The 27,692-nt window shown below is 36.1% G+C and overlaps 1 protein-coding gene across 1 annotated transcript; it reads right to left on the reverse strand.

Annotated features, from left to right (window-relative positions):
* Positions 1–1,294: 1,294 nt before the first annotated feature.
* CCP110 (centriolar coiled-coil protein 110) lies at positions 1,295–27,180 on the reverse strand. Its single transcript, XM_081089149.1, has 16 exons — positions 26,954–27,180; positions 24,840–24,985; positions 22,728–22,883; positions 18,979–19,107; positions 15,029–16,664; positions 12,630–12,760; positions 11,723–11,900; positions 11,011–11,150; positions 10,400–10,516; positions 9,771–9,872; positions 9,470–9,586; positions 7,857–7,930; positions 7,224–7,286; positions 6,267–6,326; positions 5,695–5,780; positions 1,295–3,208 (listed from the first exon to the last, which is right to left on the reverse strand). Exons 3-16 carry the CDS (start codon positions 22,866–22,868, stop codon positions 3,156–3,158), a joined length of 3,027 nt encoding a protein of 1,008 aa, XP_080945275.1. The 5' UTR covers positions 22,869–22,883; positions 24,840–24,985; positions 26,954–27,180; the 3' UTR covers positions 1,295–3,155.
* Positions 27,181–27,692: the final 512 nt, after the last annotated feature.

Below are 27,692 nucleotides of genomic sequence, written 5' to 3' on the forward strand. Positions count from 1 at the left end.
TGGGGGTCCCCACTGTGGTGCCTAGCCAGCCTGGGTGAGGGGATGATGGCTGTTTGCAGCTGGTCACACACCCTTCAGGGTGGGGGTCCCCACTGGGGTGCCTGGCCAGTCTGGGTGAGGGGCTGAGGGCTGTTTTCAGGCTGGGACTGAAGCTCCCAACTGCTCCTTTTTTTCTTTTTTTTCTTATTCTGGGCCAGCTTTAGCTCTGAGGCTCCAGCTCTTAGGCCTCCGCTCCTGAAAGCAGGTATCTGGTTTGTTTCGGTTCTCGAAACTCTGTATCAACTCCAGCTCTGAGATCCCAGCTCGCTGAAAGCTGGTTTCTGGGGATTTGTTTAGCGTCTATATTTGTTACAATGTTTCTTAAACTGCAGGCTCAGAGGCCTGCAAGGCAGGCGGGGAACGTTGGTTTCCTCCGTCACTGAAGCAAGCAAGCCTCATGTTAGTTTCAAGCTGCCTGGCTGCTGGCCGCCATCTTGGCTGACAGTTAATTTGCATATCTTGCTGATTAGCCAGTGGGAAGGGTAGCGGTCGTACGCCAATTACCATGTTTCTCTTTTATTAGTGTAGATTTTTATGATCTACATATACATATGCCTACTATGGTCCCTTAGAGATCAAGCATTCCAACTCCATTTGCTTTTCTTTTTGTAACTATTACTTTTCATGGGGAGGGGGTAGAGATTGCCTGTGGTTGCTCATGGAACAGTGACACCTGACAGAAAACAAAGACCTTCGCCTCCAGAATGGGCCCTTTCTTTCCGCTCAGTGTGAATAAGTTTTCTGTCATATCCATTATTCCCAATATATGAAATGAACAAGAGTTCAAGGTTGGCCGTGGGAAAAGTGAGGGCTCTTCTCACACTGCCTTGCAGATTATCCAATGCAGTATATCTCAGTAAGAGGTGAAAATGAGCAGCACTTTACTGGACTCACATTATACGACAGGCAGGAACAAGAGCTGGACTCAAAGCTGCACAAATTAGCAGCTTTTATGTGAGCTTCAACCTCAGTATTTGCTCCCATTCGCTCCTTAGCAGGCTTCTAACTTAGTAAGCTAAGACATTTCCACCTCTAGTGAACTTTTTGTCTTCTGTGAAGTCTGAGTCATGCAACATTAAATACTGGAATAAGCACTGGTATAGGTTAATATTAAATAGTGGGATATACTTCTCATGGGACTTTTAATTGTAAAAAAAGACCATATTACAGTATTAACGTTTTGACCCGATACTTTTTAACATCTATCCCTTAATAGTCCTTTTCCCTAGTAAATAAAAAAGATCAAACTAGATTTCCTTTAAGAAAAGTTTATTTTGTCTTTTTCCTAGAAGCAAAACTAATGAAAATTAAAGTATAAAAATAAATACAATTCACATTAATGAACATTCCACTTCAAAGTAAATATTAAAAAAATAATGCGTATAAATAAAAATCCATTAAAAGCACAAAAACAATGTCTGGCACTTTTATGAGAAAAGCTGTGAACATTTAAACAAGGTATAAAACACACATGCTCTATCTTAAAAAAAAAACACACTCAAGTTTCTCATCCTTAATCTAAAACTAGTTTTAACTTTCTCCAAAACATACTATTTGTTTTAGCTAATTTGGATTAGTGGACATAAAACTTTTAGTATCTTTTTTATTGGAAAGATCCACAATGATATGAGCAATCTGTCTCCTGAGGTTTCAGAACGATAAAGCATAATTTATCATATTAAGATAATTTGATATTCTTGCCTACAAATAAAAAAATTGGAAACTCAGACATTTTACCTGTCTTTTAACTTCCTGGTTTACTCATTCAACAAATGATACATCTCAATAAAGTTTACACCCGGATAGAGTAGGTTTTTACTTTCTGTCCATGGTTGGCTGTAAAAGTTAAATTTTAAATAGAACAGAAAATCAAAGAAAACAATCTTTATCTCCATTCTTTAAAGAATATTAGGAATATATATAGGCTACATTTTCAAACACCAGTATCTTTTAAAAATTCAGACAGGTTAAATGTACACAGTCCCAATTTTATGTGAGAAGCACAAATCCCTTTTTGGAAATGCTATCATAAATCAACAGTGGCATTCTCTTTCATAAAATCATAGTCCCTTAGTAACATTTTTTGGTTTATATTTTAAATGAATATGTTAGTGATGAAAAACTTTAAAAGGCAGTGCTTCTTAAATAATGCAGAATTTCAACTAGATAATATTACTATCCCATTTGAAAATCTGACCTTCTTATTATGTTATATAGCCCTTTGTTCTCTCCTAAATCAAGCATGCTAGAAAAAGCAGACTCTGAAGAAAAAAAATATACAGACTAAATGCAAAACAAAACTGCATGCAACATTCTATGTTACAGAGATGAATGTAACATTAATGCATGCCACTACGTTTAGGAAGACTGTACTGCCTTCACCAAAGTTGTCACCCTCTACAGAAAGATTTTATAATTCAGCAGAAATGTTTCTAAGAGTACTGGGACAACAAACATCAAACCTAACCATTTCTGTAAGACAACTAGCTGTTGAGAGAAATGTGTGCTTATGACCAAAAGGGTGATCCCCAGATACTTCCGTGGTAAATGTTAGGCGGACCTACACTCAGCAGGCAAATGTTTGACTCTACATGGTTACCCTGTAAGACCAAGAACATGAAGGCTGAGAGATTAATCAGTTTTTACAAAATTGGGAGAAACATTTTTCTGCAATAATTTCCTCTTGAATAGAACAGCATCTAATACATCAAATTCAGCAATCAGTATGCAGAGATGAATGAAATTTCTATTTCAGAACCTATATTTTATCACACCTTTTCAGTATTTTATAAATATAAACCCAAATATCCTTTTAAGTTTACAAAAAGTTCTCAACAGACATGTGGGTACATAAAACAAACCTGTTTGTACAGGTTAAGCATAGAGATGAGTCAATTAACTAAATACTAATTTGTCTTCACCCAAACCTAATGTTAAAAGGAAAATGGGGGTGTGGGAAGGAATTAGCCAGACTGACCATATTACCCACGTAATTATTCAGCCCTTTGACGTCACTTTGTCTGTGTAAACAGTCCAGGGTGAAATGAAAGTCTTGGGCATGGACAATAATATGGATGAAACCCTCCCCCCTTTTTATCCTAATGAATGTTGTCTTCTTAAATTGTCGCAACATTTGGCCGCTTTCTTTGGATTTTTCCTGCATATACTCCTAAAAATAGAGCAAAACTAATATTATTTCTCAATGTTAGTTTTTCTGTAATGATACTATTTAATGCTCTTGCCAAGCACTAAGTTAAGCAATATACATTATCATATTTAATCCTTACATAAAATCCTGAGGTAGAAACTGCTACCTCTGCAATAAAACTGAGACACAGGAGAGTAAGTCACCTGCCTAAGTAACAGAGCTAGAAGCAGAGATTCCGAGACCCCAATTCAACCTGCTTTGTTGCATTCCTTACCCATTTTTCATTGCTGCCTCCTACTCTGCCTTAATTAGTGGTTTCTGAATTTCACTATCAACCCTTGAGTTAAACACAAAACATAAAGTGAACAAATATGCTTTAAAGCATACAAGATCAGACATTGCAATTTAGTTTGTAAAACCTATAAACAACTTTAAGTGCTTTGCAGTAAATTTTAACACCTTAGAATTCTACTTCATTCTAAGATTATGATATTCTGTCATCATAAAAATGAATTTCCTAAAATTGCTTACTAAATGGTTTGTTCTCCATGTAGCTTAAATCAGAGCATAATTTCAAATTTGTTTGAAACATAATCCAGACCATTAAAAATCTAAACAGGAAAGAGTAATCTTTTCAAGAACAACTATGAATCCCTGTGTTGAGAATTTTACATATCCCAAATTTTCATTTTATGTAAAAGGGTAAGATTCTCTAGTCTTTTTAAATCATTTAAATACTAGAGGCCCGATGCATGAAATTTGTGCAAGGGGCTTGGCCCTTGCAGCCATGGTGGCTTGCCTGGGCCCTCACAGGCCCGGCTTCGTCCAGAAGGTTGTCTGGTCTAATTAGCATATTACGTTTTTATTATTATAGATGCACTCATGTCTAAGTAAATCTTAGGAAAGGATTTCTATACTTGTTTAGGTATATATTAATTAGACATGCTAATTCAAGGGTTGAGTTCATTTATATTATGTTACGATGCAATTAAATCACAATAATTTTCAATACTGAAATACATTGTATATTATTAACTGCAGTGACATTGCTGAACATTCCTGAATAAAAACAGTAGTTGCTATTTTGCTTACAAGTTCACAAGTGACAAAAAGTGGAGATGAAATGCATGAGAAAGAACATGGAGAGTAGTCACTGTGGCAAATAGATAATTTGAGGCAAAATAGTATTAATTCCTCAATGATTTGCCAACTAGCTAGGCTTTATCACCATGTGTGTGTATATATATATATATATATATATATATATATATATATATATATCATGGGGAAAATTGAAAATGTACTTTTCAAAAGTTGAATTTTCAAAAGTTGAAAATTCTATATAACTTCACAAGCAAGAGATCTGGTGTTTGGTCTGAGTTCTTTCAAAAGGTTATTTTTCAAACAGCTCATTCTGACTCCCTCTGGAATGAGCAGGATCTTCAACTGCATAAAAGAACTGACCAACTGTCACTCACAGTGACTTTCAAAAGATGACATTTAAATTATCGTCTATACATGCAACATTATGAATGAAATTCACTTTCTACATGCAAAGGTCAGCAATCATTTCCAAGTTATGATCAATATCTGATTCCTTCTTTGAACTTCTATAAGCAAGTGGTGATAATATGAAAAAAAATTCTTATGTTGCTTGTTTTCTCCTACTTTGGAGAAAATCACTTAGTAATAAAAGCTCTAAAATATGCTAAATGTATATTAATGAGATTATAATTTATTATAAATTTAATCATCATTGCCTGATTAATTTTGGTTTCTTTTAGATGCTTAAAAAGTAGTATAATTAAAAAAAGCATTTTAGAAAGTATTTTTAATGGATCATGTAATTTTTTGTGAGCTTATCAAAGTGTGTTAACAAAGATAAATAAAAAAATATTAAAACATTAGCTTAAGCGTTTTGCATTAGCTCAACACTGAATTTGTCTCTTGCCACCATACACAGAATTTTAAAATACATTATTTAGTTTAGCCCTTAAAGAATCCTCTAATAATGAACATAGATTTAACGCAAGCTTCTTATTGAGCACTAAAGAACTTACCCCCTCCCAACTGGCATATTCACATGTGATCTTGTGGTCAGAGGGAGAATTTCTTTCCCTTCTGTACAGATAAAGTATTCCTGGGTAATAGCTACACTTCCCCAAAACTGAACATGCATAGACTTAGGCATGAGATCACTGTTATATTTCACTCATTTATAAAAAGGTTTCTGAATTAAGCATGTATAATTTTACAAAATTTTCAGATTAAAAACAACAGTGTTTCTATGGAATTATTATAGAAATCAATGTTGGAAACAGTTTTACTAAGATCTCCTCCTGACTGCCACGAACTACTAACACAGATGATCACTTTTTAGGCATGACTGTGAATATGCCAGAATTATGGTGGCAAGGACAACCGATCCCATGCGTGAGGCCTGCATTACAGGGCAGCTTGTGCACTTGTTTCTTTCAAATGGGCTTTGCAAACTCATTGCTACACACCTGAAACAGGCGCTCTGTTAGGCACTCTGCTCTGTGAAGACTTCTGTCTATTTTGCACAACCCCCTTCACTGATGTCTTAGGGGTTCTAATTGAATATAAAAGAATTAATAAGTCACTTGCATTAAGGTCTAGATGTTCAACATTCAAAGAAAGCAACCATACTGCATCAACTGTTCTTAACACAAATAAGCTTGAAAATAATTTAAGTCTCATGCATGCTCATTAGGGAAGCTACACTTTGCCTCAGCAGGAGACTGTGACATACTTTGTTGAAGAACACTTTGGTGATGCTGAAATTGCTATATGGATGTTTACAATATTTAATGAGCAAAATGGTATGAAATGAAAAGTAAAAGCATGCCAACATAAGATGATAATTAAAATATAATATACAATAGTACAACAAAGGGTTATCTTTGAACACAAAACTTTAAAAGTTCTTTCTAATTCTATAAAAAATATCACATTTGAAAAACAGCTATCCTTTATACAAAGAGCACTAAATTATTTTCCCTCTCAAAGCCAGTCTTGATTTGAATATTGTTGATACCCTTATGTGCTGCATTCTTACCCTTGTCTACTAAGTAGCCTATGAACAGGAGCATTCTGTCCTTGGTTTGGCTGAAGAACTCTGTTAACAAAATAAAAAAAAAATTTAATTTAACAGGATAAATTCCATTTTTCCCCATTTTCTTTAGATAAAATGATAACAGGGTGGTAGAAGTCATCTATGCAATGATATGGCCACTATAATACTACAAAGCAAAGCAAACTGATTAAAGCAAATTAATATGGTACTTATATTTTGCTCACCAAGAACTCAAACATTAGGTTTTTGTCAGGAAAGAAATGTCCAACATAAGTATTAATCCTGATGCTTTTAGGTAATTTATTTATATACTTTACAAAAGCCAATTTTTCCTTTCAAATATCTGAGAGAAGAAACTTCACTCTTACAAGAGTAGAAAACAAATCAGAAATATTAAGTTAGCTTTCGAAGGTTTTTATATATTTTATTGATTTTTTACAGAGAGGAAGGGAGAAGGATAGAGAGCTAGAAACATTGATGAGAGAGACACATTGATCAGCTGCCTCCTGCACACTCCCCACTGAGGATGTGCCCGCAACCAAGGTACATGCCCTTGACCAGAATCGAACCTGGGACCTTTCAGTCCACAGGCCGATGCTCTATCCAATGAGCCAAACTGGTTAGGGCTTGAAGGTTTTTAAATAAATATCAAAGACCCCCCCCTCCCTTCTCCCCCCATGGACATAAGGACTCAAATTTTTACCAGAGACAACATGTCTCATAGAAAGCTCCAGGAATATCTGGTCTGACATGTGACCAGGTACATGATCAGGTGTTAAAACGAATTCTGACCCTGAGATCCTCCAACTCAGCAGAGAGTGTTCTACTGAGAACAAATGGAACAAAGCGAATAAAAAGCAAGCTCAGGATTTATAACATTTTCTTTTTTAAAAAAATAAAAAATATAGCCTCTCATTGAGGCTAAGTGATTTTTCTCACCTTGCTTCAGAAGGGTTTTGTTTAACCAGGAATTTCTTATTTGGCATTCCCATTTCAGCAGCTCTAACACAATATACAAATAAGGACACACAAACAATGAGTTCAGAAAGGGGGAAAAGACATGTTTACAAATGTGATACATGGTGGCAGAAACGAATCATCTTAAAAGAGTGTACCACGAAAGACCTCTAATTAAGCATATGAAAGACTGCTTTCAAGAAAAAAGAGTTTTAATAAGATAATCATTAGGATATTCCTTGCATAAGTTTTTTTTTCCCATTAAGTCTTTAGGATATTAGAAAATGAACATATTTAAAATATATAAAAGTGACACTGCATATAAGGATAAACTATGTTTAAGATCTGATTGACTATCAGTTACACAAGTTGAACTCTGATAAATTTAGTAGTTAATAAATATATTTATCTAAAGATGAAATCAGATTTTACCACTGGATTTTATAAAACTCTTATATAAAAAAGGGATTTCTATCAGTTCAGCTGCAGAAAAGTGAACTGTTCTTTATTTCTTTTTAAATATTTTTATTTTTTGTTCTTTAGACCAACAGATGACTAAAATGAATGGGTATGATAATAATTAAATTAGCGTGACATGACAGGAAAAAAACTTACTTCATATACTTCTTCCTATCAAGAGACTTCTGTGTTGCAGCGGAAAGAGACACTCGCGAACTTTTCATTTTATCCTTTAAAATACAAAAGTAACAAAGCTCTAACAGTACCCAGTAATACCACTAAATTACAGTATAGGATGATCTTAATTGCATGGACAGGCATATCTTACCAGTATTTTGAACTTTAACTTAGTCTTTATGATTGAAACAGTCCAATTAAAAACATTTAATTTTTACCAATGAGATAATATAAAAGTTGCTTTTCTTTTGCCAACCCCACTAAGATCATTGTTTCAAACCACAGAACTCCAACACTCTGATATATTTCAAATGAACTTGGAGCCTGTTTTCTAACTCTGATTTCCAAAAAAGGAAAAAGCCACATGATAGTTTCAAGGAAATTTCATCAGGAGTAGATGATAGTTTATTAGGCGTCCAAGCAACATTCAAAGCTTCAAACTCCAAAATCTAATCACAAAACAATATGCAATTCTTTCACAGATTTCTTTTAATCAGTCTATACACTTAAGTGTTGCTGGTAATCCCAGAATTACCTGTGCTTAAGAATTATAGGCAGGGTGCTGAAGTCAATAGAGAATGACATTTAGTATCAAGTATTCCAAACCCAAAAGAGCATATATATATGATTCTGCCCCTGGTTCCTGCTAATATTTGGTCTTTGATCCAAGTTCCTAACAGAGCTAAACTTCTAAAACCCTTTTAATCTGACTGATATGAATGGGAGAAGCATCTTTTGTTTTAATATTTGGTCTTTGACTTTGGATCCTGACACAGATCTCCTAAACCCATTGGAATTTTCTGGTGATAGGAGCATCTTGTGTTCTAATGAGGAAACTCTGGGTGGACTCCTAGTCATCAGAAAGACCAAGTATGATTAGAAGTTTGGAACTTTTTTAGCCTCATCTCCTATTCTCTGAAAACAGGAGAGGAACTAGAGATTGAGTTAATAATTGATCATGATGAAGCCTCCACAAAAATCCTAAAGTTCAGAGAGCTTCCAGGCTAGTAAACACATACATGTGCTAGAAAGATGGTCCCAACTCTATGGGAACAGAAGCTCCTGCTCTCAGGATCCTTCTGGACCTCACCCTATGCATCTCTTCATCTGGCTAGTCATCTATACAACTTATTATATCCTTTATCCTATATAATAAAACCCTAATATGCAAATTGACCAAATGGCAGAACGACCAGTCGCTATGACACGCACTGGGCCTCTAGTTATATAATAAACCAATAAGTGTATGTTAAGTGTTTACCTGAGTTCTGTGAGCATTCTATAAAATTACTGACCTGAAGGAGGGGGTTAATGGGAACCCCAATTTATAAGCATCAGACAGAAATTTAAGTGACAACCTGGGAATTGTGATTGGTGTCAGACGTGGGGACAGTCTTAACTGCCTCCTTAACTTGCAGTATCTGTTAACTCCAGGTAGATACTATCAGAACTTAATTGAATGACACTCAGGGTATCAAAGAACTGGTTGGTGTGGGGGGAAAACCCACACGGCTGGTGTCAGAAGTATTTTGTGACTGTAGAAGCAACAGTTTTTCTTTTTCACTTATTCATTACAAAATCAGATAACGTACCATTTGCCTGAGCATTTTCTCTTTGCGAGCTTCTCGGTCATGATGTAGAATAGACATTCTTTCAGCTGCATCCATTACAAAGAATATATCATGAATACCATACAGGGCAGCCCGCAACTAGTTTTAAAAGAAGAAAATATTGTACCCATTTTAAAAAATGAGGTCAGGGTTCATAATATTATATACACTTTATTTAGAGAAAAAGATTAAAGTTTTAATTAAAATATATTTCCTGTGGTTAAGTGAAGGGAGAGAAATAAAACATTTCCTTTCCCAAAGCCTTTAGGACCCGTACACTTACCTGAGCCAGCACTCTTTCCTGAAGAGAAGCATCTTGTGCTGAAACAACTCCTCTCTTTAATGGTGCTTCTGACTGAAAACTTCTTATGAATTCCATAGTGTCCTGAACGAAAAAAATGCTCCTTCAAAAACCATTTTTCTTGGAAGGTTCACAATCACTAGAGTTTTCTTTTGTTCTTTTTCTCAGTCAATCCAAAATTACTAAGAACACAAATCTATTATCAGAATCAAAACAGCACTCACTTTAAAGTGAGATGAAAATACATAAACTACTTTCTTTACATATTTTTTTAAATTTTATTTTATTGCTTAAAGTATTACAAAGGGTATTACATATGTGTCCTTTTCCCCCCACCCTTGACAGTCCCCTAGCCTCCCCTATCCCCCAGTGTCTTATGTCCATTGGTTATGCTTATATGCATGCATACAAGTCCTTAGGTTGATCTCTTTACATATTTTAAAAAATTATCAGAAAATTAATAATCAGATTTCTAAAATTGCCTATATTACAATAACTAAAAATAGTTTGATCTGCCTAAATTCTGAACTAATTTGCCAATTCAGCTGTAACAAGACTGACAGAAACTGATACAGAAGTGAAATACAAATAATTTATAAAGATCTTCTTACTTTTACAGTTTGTCGAAGTTGCTTCAATTTATCTGTCTCCATAAGCCTACGAGTAAGAAATCCTTTTGCCACAGCAGTTATTCTATTAAATTTTGCTTGTACTTCTGGACTGAAAGCCTAGAAGAAATAAGAGAGACACATGTTTTAATAACTTGAGCATTATACTCAAGATTGTTTATCTATTACAATGAACTAAATTTTTCTATAAATATATGCTCTATGTAGTTTCAACTCTAATAAAAGCTAAACTATTGGATGTGTGACAAAAATACCCATGCTCATTTGTATAACCTAAGATAATATAGAAAATATTAAAAAAATATTGAAAGAGCCCTAGCTGGTTTGGCTCATTGGATAGTGTTGGCCTGCAGATTGAAGGGTCCCGGGTTTGATTCCAGTCAAGGGCACATGCCCGGGTTGTGGGCTCAATCCCCAGCAGGGAGCATGCAGGAGGCAGCCGATCAATGATTCTTTCTCATCATTGATGTTTCTATCTCTCTCTCTCTCTCCCTTTCTCTCTGAAATCAATAAAAATATATATAAAAAAAAGTTATAGAAAGATAAATAGATAGTAGATAAATGGATATACATGTATCATTAAGTTTGCCCACCTGAGACCATTTAGTTGTGGCTCTTAAAGAAGGCCTTGTTACGGAGGGTTTGGTCAAGCCACTAGTTGATGATCCCCAGAGGTAGAATGGTGCTTCATTTACAGAACCAAAGCTATGTTGTAGGGCAGAATTTGTGAAGCCTAGAGAAATATACATTTAGTATTATACTTGATGTGAGATAATCAGAATATGCAAAACATCTAAATAAACACAACACTCATTACGAACACTACCAACAAAAAACAATGACAACTGCCTCTGAAACTGATCTACTTCAAGTATTTATGGACGTTAGGCTATGTACCAGATGGATCTTTTCAACACAAACAGCATCTCAGGATAATTGAAGATGTGAAGATAAACTCTTACTGGGATAGGAATTAGATGTAATTCAAGATTACTCTGGAGACAGCAAACGGTGTTTTCACTTGAAGTATATCACCTGCTGCATGAGTGAACAAAGATTGGACTCTGCATCAAATTTCTGGATATTTTCCTTGCTAAAGTGGCTTTTCTCATGAACACCTGCTCACCGTCTTCGATCTGCTGCTATTGTTTACTTTTTCACTAGTTAATAAGCAGCTGGTAAACAGCAGTGGGTTGGGCATGGAATTACTTGAAAAAAAAAAAAAGCTACAATTTAAAGTATGACAAATAAAATATCTTACTACAGGATAATTTTTTCAAATGGAAAGGATTTTAAAATATTTACCAGAACTATTGGAATTTGAAGTATGGAGTGAGTCCATTTGAGAGAGCATTGTTTCTAGCAAACTGGAGTCACTTATTTTTCTCCATTCTAAGTCCACTGTATTGTTAATATCCAATTCAGAGGCTTCCGCTGTAATCACTTTCTTCTCTTTGAACATTTTTTCCTGTTCTTCTATTTCCTATAGAATAAGAGTTCATTAAAACATGCTAGATATTTTTGTTAAATTGTATCCCAAAACAGTATCATTTTAGGATTAGCTAAAAGTATGTATAATTATCAGCAAATTGTTATCTATTTCAAGTGTTCCTCCCTCTAATAAAATTGACAATTTGATTTAAAAATATGATATATTAACAATAATAATCTTAAAACAAGTGTCCTCCTCTTAAAATATACTCTTGCAGAATGCTTATTTTAGCATCTACTTATAAAATAACTTTACAAATATTAAGTTTTGAATCAAGGATTCAATAAAGTATCCTATTGATAAATTCTACATTATTTTTAGGCCAGAGGCACGAATTCATGCACAATCGGGGCCACCTGGGCCAATCAGGGCTGTCCAGCTGTGGGGAGGGACCGTGGGAGGTTGGCTGTGGGAGTGCACTGACCACCAGGGGACAGCTCCTGTGTTGAGCATCTGCCCCCTGGTGGTCAGTGCGCATCATAGTGACTGGTCGTTTGGTCGTTCAGTCGCTTAGGCTTTTATATATATAGATAACAATCTAAACAGTAAACCTCACATTCTGGCAATAAAAATATTATCCAGGTATCAAAACCAATGACCCCTTTAGGTTAACATATTCTGGAGGAAAATTGCAAGTATCCTATCCACGACTAAAATTCTTAGATATTGCTGGCTAAATTCCACTTACCAGCCCTATATCCGTACATTTTAATACCTCACCTTTTGCAATCTTTCCTGTTCCCTCTCCTGCTCAGCTATGAGTAGTGATAACTGCTGGGCGTGCTGTTCTTCTAGTCTTTTCCGCATTTCTTCAAATGCTAACATCTTGCTTTTTAATATTTCCTCATCGTCTGAAAAGAAACATGTCCCCTCAGATTTAGAAAATTTACAAATTTACAAATCTAACATCTGATGTTTTATATCAACTTAAAGTATGTTTCTGACAAGAGATTATTCCTGGATCTGACATAATATAATCAAGATATAGCCAGGCCCCTCCTTTGAACCACATTCTCTTTTGGGACTCTTATTTCATGCTATCAAATAAAGGCCCTCATCTCACCACCTTCACAGGCTCCTAATTGATACTAGAGAATATTGGATGGATCTGGAAGGTGAAATGAAACCAGGAAGAAAAGGCATTTCTTGAAATCCCAAGCAATGAAGCCAGCTGGAGGAACAAATTTCTAACCTTGATGATGCAGTAGGAAACTGTAAAATCAGAGCCATATAAAACCTGTATTGTTCTAGTGGCTGTAATCTGTCCTTTTACATTGGCTTGTTTTCCAAGCTATTGTATATTTGGATTGCAGAACAATTTGTAAGAATATATTTTTTTAACTGTGCATTATTAAAAATGTCCCGAGTTAAGCTGATTGTCAACTTTATTAAGGATTGCTTTGTGCCCACTGCTATCAAGATTTGTTCTGGAGATGCAAAGGCAAATGCCTATCCTGTGTCAGCACTTTCAGCTTCAAATATATCATTTAACTGAATGTGAAAAAAGGTGCTGCTGAGCATGTGACAGTGCAGCAGAAAAGTAAGCTTTTTTCCATGCCCCTTCTCCTTTCTGCCTCTCCCTTCTCAGAGTACTCCATGAAAGGTTGTATTTTGATAAAGCCTTTAAAAAAAAGTTATTGATGACAATAAAATAATAATGTGGGGGGTTCCGCCCAGTGCTTCAAGACAAGGAGCTCCCTCACTAGAGAGGGGCACTGCCTCCCTTGCCCACTTTGATAGCAACCTGGCTGCCTCCACTGTCAGAATTGCCACTTGTTGGTTTTGGGATTCCCTGAGATAGCTTCTAGCCATGGTATGTCGTTTACATGGAGAATCAGGTTAGCTTCCCAGGTTATCCACTGTTGTTTTTATCAGCATTCTTATCAAGTTGCACAGGTTTTAAGTGGTCAGCCCTAACCCCATTTTTCCTAAAAATCCTATTATTTTTAGCATACTATTTTACAGAATGTGAGGTTTTTTTCAGGAAGACATATATCACATTAAAGCTGAAATGTTTATGTCTAAGAACTTAATTTACTTCACTTATGTATCCCATTCTCAGCAATGAAGAATTATGAACCATGACAACAAAGTAAGAAGTAATGGAGAAGACATATTTTAGCAAATTGTTAATATAATATCAGATGCAACAGAAATTTGAAATAATTTCTATCAATAAAGATACTATTCTTTTTTTTGTGTGTGTGTGGGGGGTTAATCCTCACTTGAGGATATTTTTCCATTGTTTTTTTTTTAGAAAGTGGAAGGGAGGGCGAGAGACAGAGAGAGAGAAACATCAGTGTGAGAGAGACACATTGATTGGTTGCCTCCCACACATGTGTGACCAGGGCCCGGGACTGAGCCTGCAACTGAGGTACAATCCTTTACTGGAATTCGAACCCGGTATGCTTCTGTCCTAGGGCCAACATCCTATCCACTGAGCCAAATTGGCTAGGGCTCAAGTATTTTTACTGATTTCAGAGAGGAAAGGAGAGGGAGAGAGATAGAAACATTAATGATGAGAATCATTGATCGACTGCCTCCTGCACGCCCCCCTACTGGGGATCAAGCCCGCAACCCGGGCATATGCCCTTGACTGGAATTGAACCCTTCAGTACACAGGCAACGCTCTATCCACTGAGCCAAACCAGCTAGGCCTAAAGATACTATTCTTGAAATACTACTCACAGAGCCTTATTTGTGATATTTTTCTCTAATAATTTGATGTTAAAGTATTTACTAAAGGGCCAACTACAGGAGATCTCATCACAAATGAAAGGACAAACAGGTGAAAATAATAGAAACCACAGCCCAAAAGGAAGACATCACAACAATACACTGGATTAAAACTGATTTCATACAAGAACTTTTTCCTCCAGTCATTAACAATATTCTCTATAATACCAAGTGGATTGTGAAAGATTCATAAATTAAAATTTAAAATTCTGTAAGAAAAGCCAAATGGCAATAACTGTAGCTAATATGCACTCTGGTAAGATAAATGAAATCAAGTACCCTAATGAACAGATAAAGATGATTATTTTGCAAAATGTCAATTGAACGTATTCAATAAAGGTGTCATCTGCTTGGCAGGTATCAAACATTTCCAAGTTTCTTACCTCTAGAAATACTTTCTAACATTTTATTCTTGTTGATGTAGACAGATCCTGTAGGGCATATTTTTTCTGGCAAATGTTGCCTTTCCTGTTCAGCTGTTATGACATATGGGTAGTTTTCTTTTTGCAAACTATCCATATCTAAATCAAGTCTCCGTTTAACTTTCTCAAAACTGTTATCCAAAAATTGTCCATTTCCACAGGACACTGTAGGGGTGTCCATCTGCTGTCTGGCATTCTGGTTTTGCATCAGTAAAGGAGATGGGTTTTTTACATCATAAGACTTATTCAGTTCCATTTGTAAGCTGCAGCTTTTCTCTAACACACTGGCTGACTTGAGTCCACTCATTGTTCCAAAGTTCTGACTTGCTATACATGGACCAGTGGTATATGGTTCATGCAAACTTGGCATTGCAGTACTTGTACTGTCCATTTTGTGTGGAACTCTTCCATCAGATGGTAATTGACCTTCCACAATAGCAAGTCCATGAATAACTTTATTTTCTAATTGATTTCCTGAAGATTGACATACCTGATTTGAATTACTTAGAACCATTTCTTGTATAGCTTCAGATGTATTTTTGCTGACATAAACCTTGCTTGAACAAACTCCTGTTAAATCAGTTGGTAACTTTGGCACCGTTTCAGGTACGCTTGTTTTTTCATCAGTATCTTGAACAACTAAGTCTACTGTCTGTTCTTTTCCTTTAGGACTTAATTCACAGGCATTTACTGGATTATTTATAAGTATATTATATGCTGATGATGGCCTAGAACGCCTTCGATGCATTTTAGGACTCAGGCTTGGCTCTGGGCTAGGTAATTTGGCATATGAACTAGTAAGACTTTTGATAACATTATTTTCAGTAACAAAAGTGGGAATGACTTTAAAATCAGAATCAGGATCTGAAACAGTGGGGTGGCCAGTTCCCACAGCTATGTCTGCTTTAGAAAAATTACCCGAAACTGCTGTGTTCATGCTGCTTGCTTGAGCGGAAGCACCTTGGAGAAGAACATTTGATTTATTAAGGCTTGGTTTATCAGGAATCACTGAACTACAGTGTTTGCCCATAAACTGGGTCTTCTCCTTTACACAGTCAGTCACTTTAACGGCATCATTTTCTTTGTCTGAATGACTCTCATTAACACTTCCCTTTGCACTATTTCTCAGACTGCGTCTAGATTGTTCTCTCTCTATATGTTCCTTTGACCTTTTCATCAGGTTCTGGAGACTCATTAAGTAGGGATCCGGAGTAACTTCTTCCAAAAGTGATGGATCCTGTTCTTCATTTTTTGGGAGGAGACCACCAGAAATAAGAGTCTCTTGTGGGGTTGCTGAGGTCTTCAGAGAAGCTTCATTTTCTGTACGACCAATATTTGAACTACCACCTTGCTTCAGAAAATTAATTTTTTCGGAATCCCTAGCTAAGTCTATTCCATCAGATTTAAATTGGTCCTCATTATTCAATGGCAAAATTCCAGTTATCTTTTCAAACTTTGCTAAAGTAGAGTGTTCAGTAGAGCTTGGCAAGGTATTTGGAAAGGTAGCAGGAACATTCAAGTTTCTGACTTCTGAATTAGAGTAAACTGTTTCATCCTCCCACTGATCAAAATCACTGGCATTAGGTGCTTTTCTAACCTGAAAAATGAATTTAAAAAGTAATAATTCCTCATTGCAAACAACACCTTTGATTTTATTGTTTTCTAAATAAAACTAAAATTTAAAATTCAGAGTTCTAATATTTGAAAACACAAATAAAGACTAAGATTACCTTTTTCTATGGTATCCTATACCACATGGAGCTCAAATTACTATAAATAACATCTAGTGGTCATTCCTGCCTATTTATTAAGATTTTTAAAAAATTATCTATTCTGGTAAATTTATGAACATATGTGCATGTGTAAACACACACACACACAGATATTCATATATCCATGTGCAATTTAATCTTGGAATAGAAGCATTTTCCTTAACTTTCTTCGGGTTATATGTTATTAATGTTACCAACTATTCCACCTATAAGAGCTATCATTTAAGGATAGCAATATATAAGACAAGTAGCAAGTCGTTAAATTTATTACACAAATGATTCCCTCCTTAACAAAGACTAACTTATCCTGGATAGTGACTAAGAAAAAACAATTCAGTAATAAGACACCTGTCTCCCACATACTTACTCCAAATTTTAACTAAAATCCATCTATGTAATGAGATAAATTTGTAGTAAGAGATAGCTCAGCCATGTAGCTTAAATTACTTAAAAATAAGAAAAAATTCAACTTCAAACCCAATTTATTAAAGAAAATTTCAATTTGATTAACTGATGATCATTTAAAACAGAAACCTGTTATTGAGTTTTAGAAGAAACAAAATAAGTAAAAAAAAATTGATAAATTAAGATGAGAGCAATTATGTACACAAGAGATCCAACAGAAAAAAATTAAATTCCATTTTGTATTTAAATAATTCAACTTTGCAAAAAAATTAAAAGTGAACTAGGATGGTTTCTAAAGATTATACAAGCATATATTAAACTGGCAGAAATCATTATCATACTATGTGAATATAGACTCCAGAATCATGATTACTGAAGGATTTTCAGGTTGTTTTGCATGTGTCGTTCCCTAGGCCATATGGCACTCCTGTTTGACTGTACAAATCCCAAGACATAATAGTATAATGGTTTCCAGGTACGTACTATGCAATAAACAGTACAACAAGGTATACTCAGGACCAAAATAAAACAAAAGAACTACATATTCATGAAGTCTATGGACATATTCATAGGTTTAATGTTTTCGTATACACCTAACATGAGCCTTTGGTTACATGATTTAAATAACAAAAAATTTATGATAGAATCATAAGTTTTAAAGATGAGACAGATCGTAGAAATCTATTTTTAATATATAAAATGTCTCTACCTGCATAATTCATTACAGTTCAACATTGTACATGCTCTATTAAACATAGAAAGTTTTCAGACTCAACAATAATCTCTTTAGTAATATATATGATATATTCCCTCAATGGACCAAGAATGAGAGACCATTTTTATTTCAATAATAAAAAATATCAAATTCAAAAACCCAACCTTATTGTGCTACACATTATATATTTTAAACTTAATATATGAAGTAATTATAATCTGCAAATTAAAATCTACTAACCACAGAGAAATGAAAGTAGCTAGCTGTTAATGGGAAATATTCTAAAACTCATTGTACATTCATCTAGTATAAATTACACAAACCACAAATCCTTAGGAATATGGGGGAAAAAAATGTAACTAGCAAAACAGTGCTATATATGGCAGAAATTATTTGTTTAATCAAATTCATTTATTTTCTTTTAGTATAAAATGATCCAGACCTTAAAACAAATTGTTTAAACAAATTTATATTAAACTAAATAAAAATAATTACAAAAAGTATGGATCAGTTGTTCGAATGGTTTTAATATGGACCTAAGATGCATCTAGGCAATTAATTCTATTTATCTAATCTAAATTGCATTTGTGTATCTAAGAGCAGAATTTTTACCCCCAAAATTGGGGGCAGTTATTTATTTTAACGAAGAATGAGAATAAGATAATTGAGTCAATAGTTTGATTAATTCAGAGGTAAAGTACAATGGACAATTCTATCATTTTGTCACTGAGAATTCCATGTTTTTAGAGTCATAGGACACATACAAGAAGCAATTATATCCAATGTATGACTCCATTGTATTTGTACCCTCTGACTCAAGTACTGGTCATCACTAACAAGCAAGTGAATTTTCTTTGGAATAATTGAAATGGAATATCACAAATTATGAAACTTCTCAAACAGAACAGTAAAGTATATTGGTAATTAACTATTAAATACAAACATATATATGAAAAATTATCTTCAATTCTTAGCTCATGATTTCTTAATTATAACTGAATAGAGTTTAAATTACACACCTGAACATTTTCAAGAATCTCCTGGACACGTGTCAGTAAAGCTTTCTTCCTATTAACCTGCTTTCTTGCTTCTACATCAAGTGCTTTTTGCTTTTCTTGTTGCATTTCCTTTCTTTTCTCAATATTAAGCTACAAAACATAATAAATAAGGATTTCTCATAAATATACAAATAGCATAAAACCAGTAAGTTTTGAATCAGAGTGATTAAAACTATAGAGAAAGAAATCTGAAATGGTTCAGGGTAATTGACAGGGATCAGTGGTAATGAAAATGTTCTGTGTGGGTGTGAGTTATACAAGTGTACACCATATATTAAAATCCATGGAACTTCAATACCTAAGATTTGGGCATTTTACTGTATGTAAATTATTCTCAACTAAAAAAAAAAGTTAAAAGGAAAAAACACACCTTCTCAAATACTCTAAAATGAGTTATAAAATCAGCCCTTTTGGCCACTGCTGATCTTTTCACTTGGCAATACCTTACTTCAATGGGTCAGTTAGATTCTAATATTCTAAAAAAAGTACATTTTAACTCTTTTCTACCTCAAGAAAATATCCAAAGGGTTAATGATAAAGAAATAGATGATATTTTATTTGCCTACAAAATCAGTACACAGATTTGGTTCTACTTCATTGTAACCTCCACTAAAAATATAATGTACCTAAAAAACTGAAGGCTTCTATGCATTATATCTTTTTACAGTGGGTTTAAATCTTAATTATTAAGTTCTGGGAAATTTAGTCACTGTGTTAAGGAGTTAAGACTTATTTTAGACTTATGCAAATGAAAAATATGTTATAAAAATTTTTCCAAAGTTGCAATATTCATCCATCAAATCTATATTAACAAAAGGGAAATATGCTAATTAGACTGGATGTCTTCCTGGTGTCATTCTGGATGTCCTTCCTGATGAAGCTGGGGCCGGAGGGAAGCCAGCTCCGGTCCTAGGTGCCTGCCAGTGGCGGCCGAAGGAGGGAAGCTGGTGCCGGCAGTGGGGGAAAGGAAAGCCTACTCTTGCACGAATTATCGTGCATAGGGCCTCTAGTATAACATAAAAACATGGATTAAAAACAAAAACATGGATTAATGTCCATAAATATCAGATTTTACTTATAAATAAGTAACTGATGGAGTCATAGATCCTAAGCTGTTAAGGTGTAGACATTTTGGTCCATATTAAACTGATCAAGCAATATGTCATCAAGTAGCTGATAAAAATGTTATAAAATTTTTCCTATTTGCATGGTATCAAAGAATCATTCCACCCTTGCTAATAAAATCATTCCATTTACTTGCTAATAAAAAAGGGGAAAGAAGATACCTTTCAAGAATAATCTGATAGGCACCACTATAAAAACAAGTATTCAAACTGAACATCAAACTACAGGAACTAGATATTTTGTAACTTCTGATTTAATTTACTATGAAATACATGGCATCATCTCCAAACAATTCTTACCCAAAACGTTTAACCTACTCTAATCAAACTTTTAGACTAAATTTCCAGTTTATAGGAACTATTGTGACTAGAGGGCAAGTTAAACATCACCATGAAGGAAACAACTAGACAAATCCATAATGTAAGGTATTCTACAAGATAACTGCTCTGGTCTCTTTAAAAATTCACTATTAATTTTTTTTTAAGAGGTGGGGGAACTATTCCAGATCAAAAGAGATTAAAAATTGTAACAAGCAAATGTTATTTGTGAATTTTGACTGGATTCAGATTTTAAAAAGTTATATAAGACATTTTGAGCACAAATTGGGAAATCTGAATACGAAAAGAATATTAGATGCTTTTAAAATTATTATTGTCTTGCCGAAACCGGTTTGGCTCAGTGGATAGAGCGTCGGCCTGCGGACTGAAGGGTCCCAGGTTCGATTCCGGTCGGGGGCATGTACCTGGGTTGCGGGCACATCCCCAGTGGGAGATGTGCAGGAGGCAGCTGATTGATGTTTCTCTCTCATCGATGTTTCTAACTCTCTATCTCTCTCCCTTCCTCTCTGTAAAAAATCAATAAAATATATATATAAAAAATAAATAAATAAATAAAAAAAAAATTTAAAAAAAAAATTATTATTGTCTTAAGGTATGATAATGGTATTGGGATTTTATATACGAGAATATCCTTATTCTTAGAATATATATACCAAAATAACAGTTGGGACAAAAGTAGGTTTACAATTATGAGTACGTGAAACAGAGTTTATTCCTTTTGTTATTTATTAATTATTACATTATTTTCCATACAAACAACTGTAAACCTACTTTTGCCCCACTCTGTATTTAGGGAGAAGTGTTATATATCTGCAATTTTCAAATGGTTCAGCAATAAGACAAAAAGAGTAGGTAAATATAAACACACACATACATATATAAGATTATACACACGATAAAGCAAAGATGGCAAAATGTTAAAAAACGGTTGAATCTAACTAGTGATATATGGGTAGTCGTTGTATTACCCTTTCAACTTTTTTGTATGTTTGAAAATTTCATTACAAAAAGTTGGCAGAAAATACTGATCTTTTAACTAGTTATGCACACAAAAAAAATTGAACTCTTTCAATCATATTAATTTTGACATAAAATCACATACATTTAAAGGGTTTATGATGAAAAATGTGTCTTTCCTCTCATCTTATATTTCCTTACCCCTTTCCAGAGAAAGAATACAATAGCCTTATTTAAAACTCCAAATAGTTAACATATATTAAGTTCTTCCTATGATCTAAATACTGTTCTGAGCATTTTAAATGTATTAGTTCATTTAATCCTCAAAACAGCCCTATGAGGCAGGCATTATTTTTATCCTAATTTAACAAGTAAAGAAAATGGACCTGCAAGTTCACAAAGCAGGTAAGTGGCAGAGCAATGATTTGAACCCAGGCCAGAAGGCACCACAGGTGGACTTTAAACCACTATTCCACACCGTCTCCAAGAGCAGGCTGTGTGCAGTGATTTACAGTAGCTCATGGAGATCCTTCCATGTCCACACATTTAGGTCTACTGTACTCATTTTAATGGCATGTATGAGATTTTATAAGATGAATCAAAGTTAAACTAGTCCACTACTGATGGACAGGTTGTTCATCAGTCTTTTGCTATTTTAAAGAACACTACCATAGCCCTGACTGGTTTGGCTCGGTGAATAGAGCGTCGGCCTGTGGACTGAAAGGTCCCAGGTTCGATTCCGGTCAAGGGCATGTACCTTGGTTGTGGGCACATCCCCAGTGGGAGGTGTGCAGGAGGTGGCTGATCGATGTTTCTCTCTCATCGATGTTTCTAACTCTCTATCCCTCTCCCTTCCTCTCTGTAAAAATTCAATAAAATATATTTTTAAAAAATTTAAAAAATAAAGAATGCTACCATAACCTTATGAATATTTCTTTGGACACTTAGATGAGAACATAATTATACAATATTCCCAAAATGGAATTGCTGAGTCAAAGGTTATGTACACTTTAAAATTCTGATAAACACTACCAAATTGCTCACCAAAAAATAAAATCAACTGATTCTCTCAGCAAAAGTGCTCTTTCACCACAACCTAAGGAACATTAGGTCCTAATCAGATCTTTGCCAATCCAATAGGCAAAAAAAAGCTAATTCATTTGTATTTCTTTAGTTATAAATAAATTAGGCATCTTTTTGATGTTTATAAACCTTTCTTTTATTTTTCCTGTGAAGTGCCTTAGTGGTTCACTATAGAAAAAAGGTTATTTAAAATCAAAGAATGTTTACCAGTGGAGAAAGCACAGCCACTCCATGGAAGCGAATAAGTGAAATGCTTTCAGACTGAACAGGTAGAAAGCTCTCTGTGGATAGTGATGCCTTTTGGATTCTGGCAAGACTTTTCTCACAGAACTTCTCATATTCCTCCATCTTCCCACAACCACACTGCAAAAAGAGAAAAATGTCATTTTTAATGTGCTGAGAAAAATAGATCTTAATTATTTGGCAAATTTTTTGGACCACTAAAATATTCCTAGAATTCACAATTCCTAGAACTGGCCTTACCAAAAAATTTTTCACTGTTCAGGAGCGAATTCTTAAGTATAGGTAAGTGGCTCAAGATCCTACCCAGTTAAGGCTTACATTATGTAGTAAATATTTCTGAACATTTGCATGCAAATCAATCTTTAAATGTGATTAGTTTAGAGAAGTATTAAGAACTTAGCAGTGAAACCTACTTGAAGGACACAAAGTTCTCTATCACTTTACTAACTTTAGATTATAAAATAGAATATATTTTCTTTAGCAGGACTTAGCTACACAGCACAAGAAAAACTAAAGTATACAAAGGTACCCAGAAAGACAGAATGGCTATTTAAATTTAAAAAGTTACCTCTTTTAAAAATTCTTTTTCTATCATGGAGTTCAAAGTCTATAACTTGCATATTTTAAAAATATATTATGACTCCATCATTACTAGCCAAGTCAGTCAGCAGTAGAAAACAGAAAACCTAATGACTCTCGTAATAATTCTATTTTATTATTGAAAATTGGAACCATTGCCAAACTACTTAAAATAATCAGCCCAGTAACTTCACAATTTCTGGAAATTGTTATGGTGGCCATGAAAATACAAGGTAACCAGGAAGGATTAACCACCATATTCATTCATCAAGCAAGCGTTAAATATTTGATTGCCTGTTCCCATAGCATTATGTCCAACATTGTTTCCTTTAAATAAACAAGGACAAATGAAAAAAGAGACATCATGAGGCTCATAACCAACAAGGGAATGAATTATGAAAATAGAAAAACTAATACAATAATGTTCCTTTAGGTGTTCATTTTAAAGCAATTAATTAATTAACAAAAAAAGAAAGAGGGTAAGGAAATTCAATTCATGATGTAGGATATACAAAGATGAAATAAGATAAAATATGATACTGTCCTAAGTCTCAAGGTACTTAAAAATTCAGTACACTAAAGTGTCAGGGACAAAATATAGCACAATCAGAAATGAAGAAAAGGCATATTCAAAATTAGGATTAGATGATATAAAATAAGATATGTTGCTACTTTTGACCAACTGGTAGTCTTAATAACTTCTTCCTACGATCCCATCAATTCTACTTGTTTCTATATTCAACCTATGCAAAGTGAGAGTTTAATTTCAGAGAAATGGTTCTCTTGAGTTGAATGAGGTTATTTTTCAAATTTATATTCATAAAACAAGCAAAAGTAAAAAACAAAACCAACACCTTACTGCATGATAACCATAATAATACCTCAATTTTTAGTCTAAATTTCAACCCATATTATGATATCTTAACAACCAAATATGCAGAAGCTAAGATGTAAGAGAAATTCAAATAACCCCATTTCTACTAAAATACTTTAAAGTATGTAATGCATCCAGCAATACAGGGAACATAAATAGATTACTTATATAATCAATGTAACATATTTCCTATGAATGAATACACACGCAAAGCATGAAATTCCATTTTAAAGGTCTGGGAAATTTAAGGAAATAAAATGGTTTTATGGCAATAGTTTTATTTTTCTTTCAACAACGTCATATAGATATGCCTCACTGTTTCAGAAAATTAAATCCATATCCCTTAAACAGTACATGCATGTCATACATATTGCAGATGTACAGTAATTTATTATTATAAACAGTGTAACTTATGGCATATGATAATGCATAAAATATCCCAATACAAGTGCTAATACGATTATGGAAATCACCAAATGATCCCAGAAGAGCCTGACTGGATCCTTCTTATCCTTCAGTCTCAGCTTGTAGGTCTCCACCTTTGAAAGGCTGTCCCTTTAAATTAGCCCTGTGTCCGTCACTGCCACATTACACTGCTGCTTTCCAATTTTCATAGCACTTACCACTATCTGAAATTATCTTGTTTATTTCCTTGGCTTTTGTCTGTCTTCCTCCACCAAATCGTAAGCTCCATAAGCACAGGTGCTCTCCGAGTCTTGCTCACGGCTGAATCCCCATGACACAGAACAGTGCAGGCAACACAGTAGCACTTGATAAAAAAGTATTGAATAAATAAATATTAGGGTAATAAGCTCAAACAATAATGCAAACCAGAAAAAAGCTAGTAAGGCAGAATGGACTTTGGAGAATGGCAGTTTCACAGATGACCGTATTTTCGAAGAACCTGGAACCTCTAAATTGCAAAGGCAACCCATTCAAAAAGTGAGCATCCGTATCCTATGTGATTAAGCAAGAGGGCACTCCTCTCTCACAACACAATGATCTCTGTCAGAGGGGTTTTACTTTAAGGGAGCCTTGACTACAAGCTTGGTGACTCCAGCCACACATCTTCGGCCTCACACTTGGCCATCAGGCATTACTGGCCCACTGGAGCTAGTGGTCTGCCAGCTGCCTCAAGTTCAGACATGCCTGTCTTCTGCATTTATACCAGGACCTTTCTCCAAATAAGCCTCTTTTCACACTGCAGGCCCATGGCCAGGCTAGCTGCTCCGCACCAGTGCTCTGCCAGAAACGTCAGATCTGGCTTTGCTTTCAGATTCTAGCTGGTTGTTTGCCCGCCAACCTTCCCAAGACATACACTTCTTCTTCTTTTTTTTAAATATATATTTTTATTGATTTTTTTACAGAGAGGAAGGGAGAGGGACAGAGAGTTAGAAACATGGAGAGAGAAGCATTGATCAGCTGCCTCCTGCACACCCCCCATTAGGGATGTGCCCGCAACCAAAGGTACATGCCCTTGACCGGAATGGAACCTGGGACCCTTCAGTCCGCAGGCCGACGCTCTATCCACTGAGCCAATCCGGTTAGACCCAACCTGTGGGTCGCGAACAATGAAAATACATCCTGCATATCAGATATTTACATTACGATTCTTAACAGCAGCAACATTATAGTTAGGAAGTAGCAACGAAAATAATTTTATGGTTGGGGGTCACCACAACATGAGGAACTGTATTGAAGGGTCGCGGCCTTAGGAAGGTTGAGAACCACTGGGTTAGGGCGACATACACTTCTTATGGCGGCAATGACGGGGAAGGTTTCGTAGGCTCATACTAGCTGGAGCGCCTGGCAATTCACTCACCATCGCCAGGCCTCAGAATCCTCTGTGAAACAGGGATAACCCCACCGGTCTCCAAGGGATGCTGCGAGGGTAACTGGTAGGGCTAGTCTCCCGCGGGACGTGCAGGAAGCATCAGTACGTGGGGGCTGCTTTTATTATGCAGATGACGACCTGAGGATGATGATGTTTATCGCTGCACTATGAACTGGAGGGCAGTGACAGTGCCTGGCTCCTACTAAGACTCACAGGTAACTTAAAAACGTGGAGAGCGGGACAACGGCTTCCGCCTCTGGCTGTTTCCAGACCCTTCCCCCATTAAATCGATCTCTAGCACCTGCCATTTGCCTCAATTCGGGATAGGGAGCTGGGATCGAAACCAGATAGAAGCAAAGAGTGGCAGCACCAGGGGCAATCAGGACACTTTGCTTTATTATCCTCCTGCCCCCGAGGGTCCTAGGGCGCCTGGTCGTGGTAACCGCGTTCAGACGTGGCTAGTGCACACCCCGGGGACTCCGCCCTCGCCAGCACCGCAGGGAGAAGAAAAAAGGCCCATTTTTGTCCATAGGAGGTGGTTCTCCGGCTCGAGCCGGAGTTTATGAACCCGGACCCTCTGCTCTCACCCCAGCGCCCCACGCCCTTCTCCCTGCGATGCGGCTCCATCCCGAGGGCCCGCGAGGCAGCGCCAGCATCCGAGCATCACCTGCGCGCCCCATGCCGCCGGCGCCCGAGCTCCGCCTCCCCACACCCGCGCCTTTCCAGGGGCTCGAGGCCCGGGAGCCCGGCGCTGGCGCTCGGTTCCGTACAGAGCCCGCCCTCAGCTCCTGAGGCGCCAATGCCGCCTCGCCGGTGGCCCCGCCGCAGGGATTCTCGGAGTCAAGCCCCCTCAGCACGTGCACACCCGATCGCCCACGGCCCGGTCACCTTTCGTTCCCTCACCACGGGCCTTGTCAGGAAGCAAACGGTTCAACTGGTACTGAAAGAGAGCAGCTCGGTCCACCGCCGCCTTCTCCTCCTCCTCCCGGCCATATTATCGGTCTCAGGCGGCAGCGCGGGCTCCAGGCAACGGCCGCCGCCGCCCGGACTCCACCTCTCAGGGCCGGCACTTCCGGTAGTTGCTTCCCGGGCCGTTGAAACGGTTGGGCCACCAGGAAACTACAATTCCTGAGGTGCATTGCGCGCTTGCGTTCTGTCCCAGTTATAGAGGGCGTAGGACTCATGAGAGCGCAATGTACGATGGGAGGTGTAGTCTTCACAGCAAGCTAAGGCCGCTGCTACTATAATTTATTAGAATGGGAACGCTCCTTTTTTTTTTTTTTTTTTTTTTTTTTTTAATGTGTGATCGTTGGAAAACACGACATTCATCGAAATTTTTTTCTGTAAATATAATATTGCAGAATCCTAGATGCCAACTCTCAAATTTAAGACATCCTTTACCCTTTTGCAAATCAGTGGGAAAATAATGTCTGAGAAAGGTGACAGGTTCAAGATGACAGGAAAAGCCCGAATGTTTTTAACAAAGTTCTCTATCTAAACATGTTACTGGCTTTGCGAAATATGATGTAGTGGCCTCTTTCATTTCCTAACTCGGTTTTACTTCCTGGCTCCTTCCTGTGCATAGTTTTACATATGTAAAATGAGTTTTAAAAATGACTGTCACAAGGGTGGTTATGAGAAA

Source organism: Myotis nattereri (genome assembly GCF_964212035.1).
Source record: "Myotis nattereri genome assembly, chromosome: 4".
Lineage (NCBI taxonomy): Eukaryota > Metazoa > Chordata > Mammalia > Chiroptera > Vespertilionidae > Myotis > Myotis nattereri.

Excerpts from the sequence above, each read along its gene's own strand:
- CCP110 (XM_081089149.1), bottom strand. The coding sequence starts at position 22,868 with ATGGAGGAATATGAGAAGTTCTGTGAGAAAAGTCTTGCCAGAATCCAA. Across the intron at positions 11,151-11,722 it reads TTCAAATTCCAATAGTTCTG|GCTTCACAAATTCTGCCCTA; the intron begins GTAAATATTTTA and ends ATATTTCTCTAG. Across the intron at positions 3,209-5,694 it reads TAACAGAGCGCCTGTTTCAG|GAGTATATGCAGGAAAAATC; the intron begins GTGTGTAGCAAT and ends CTCTATTTTTAG.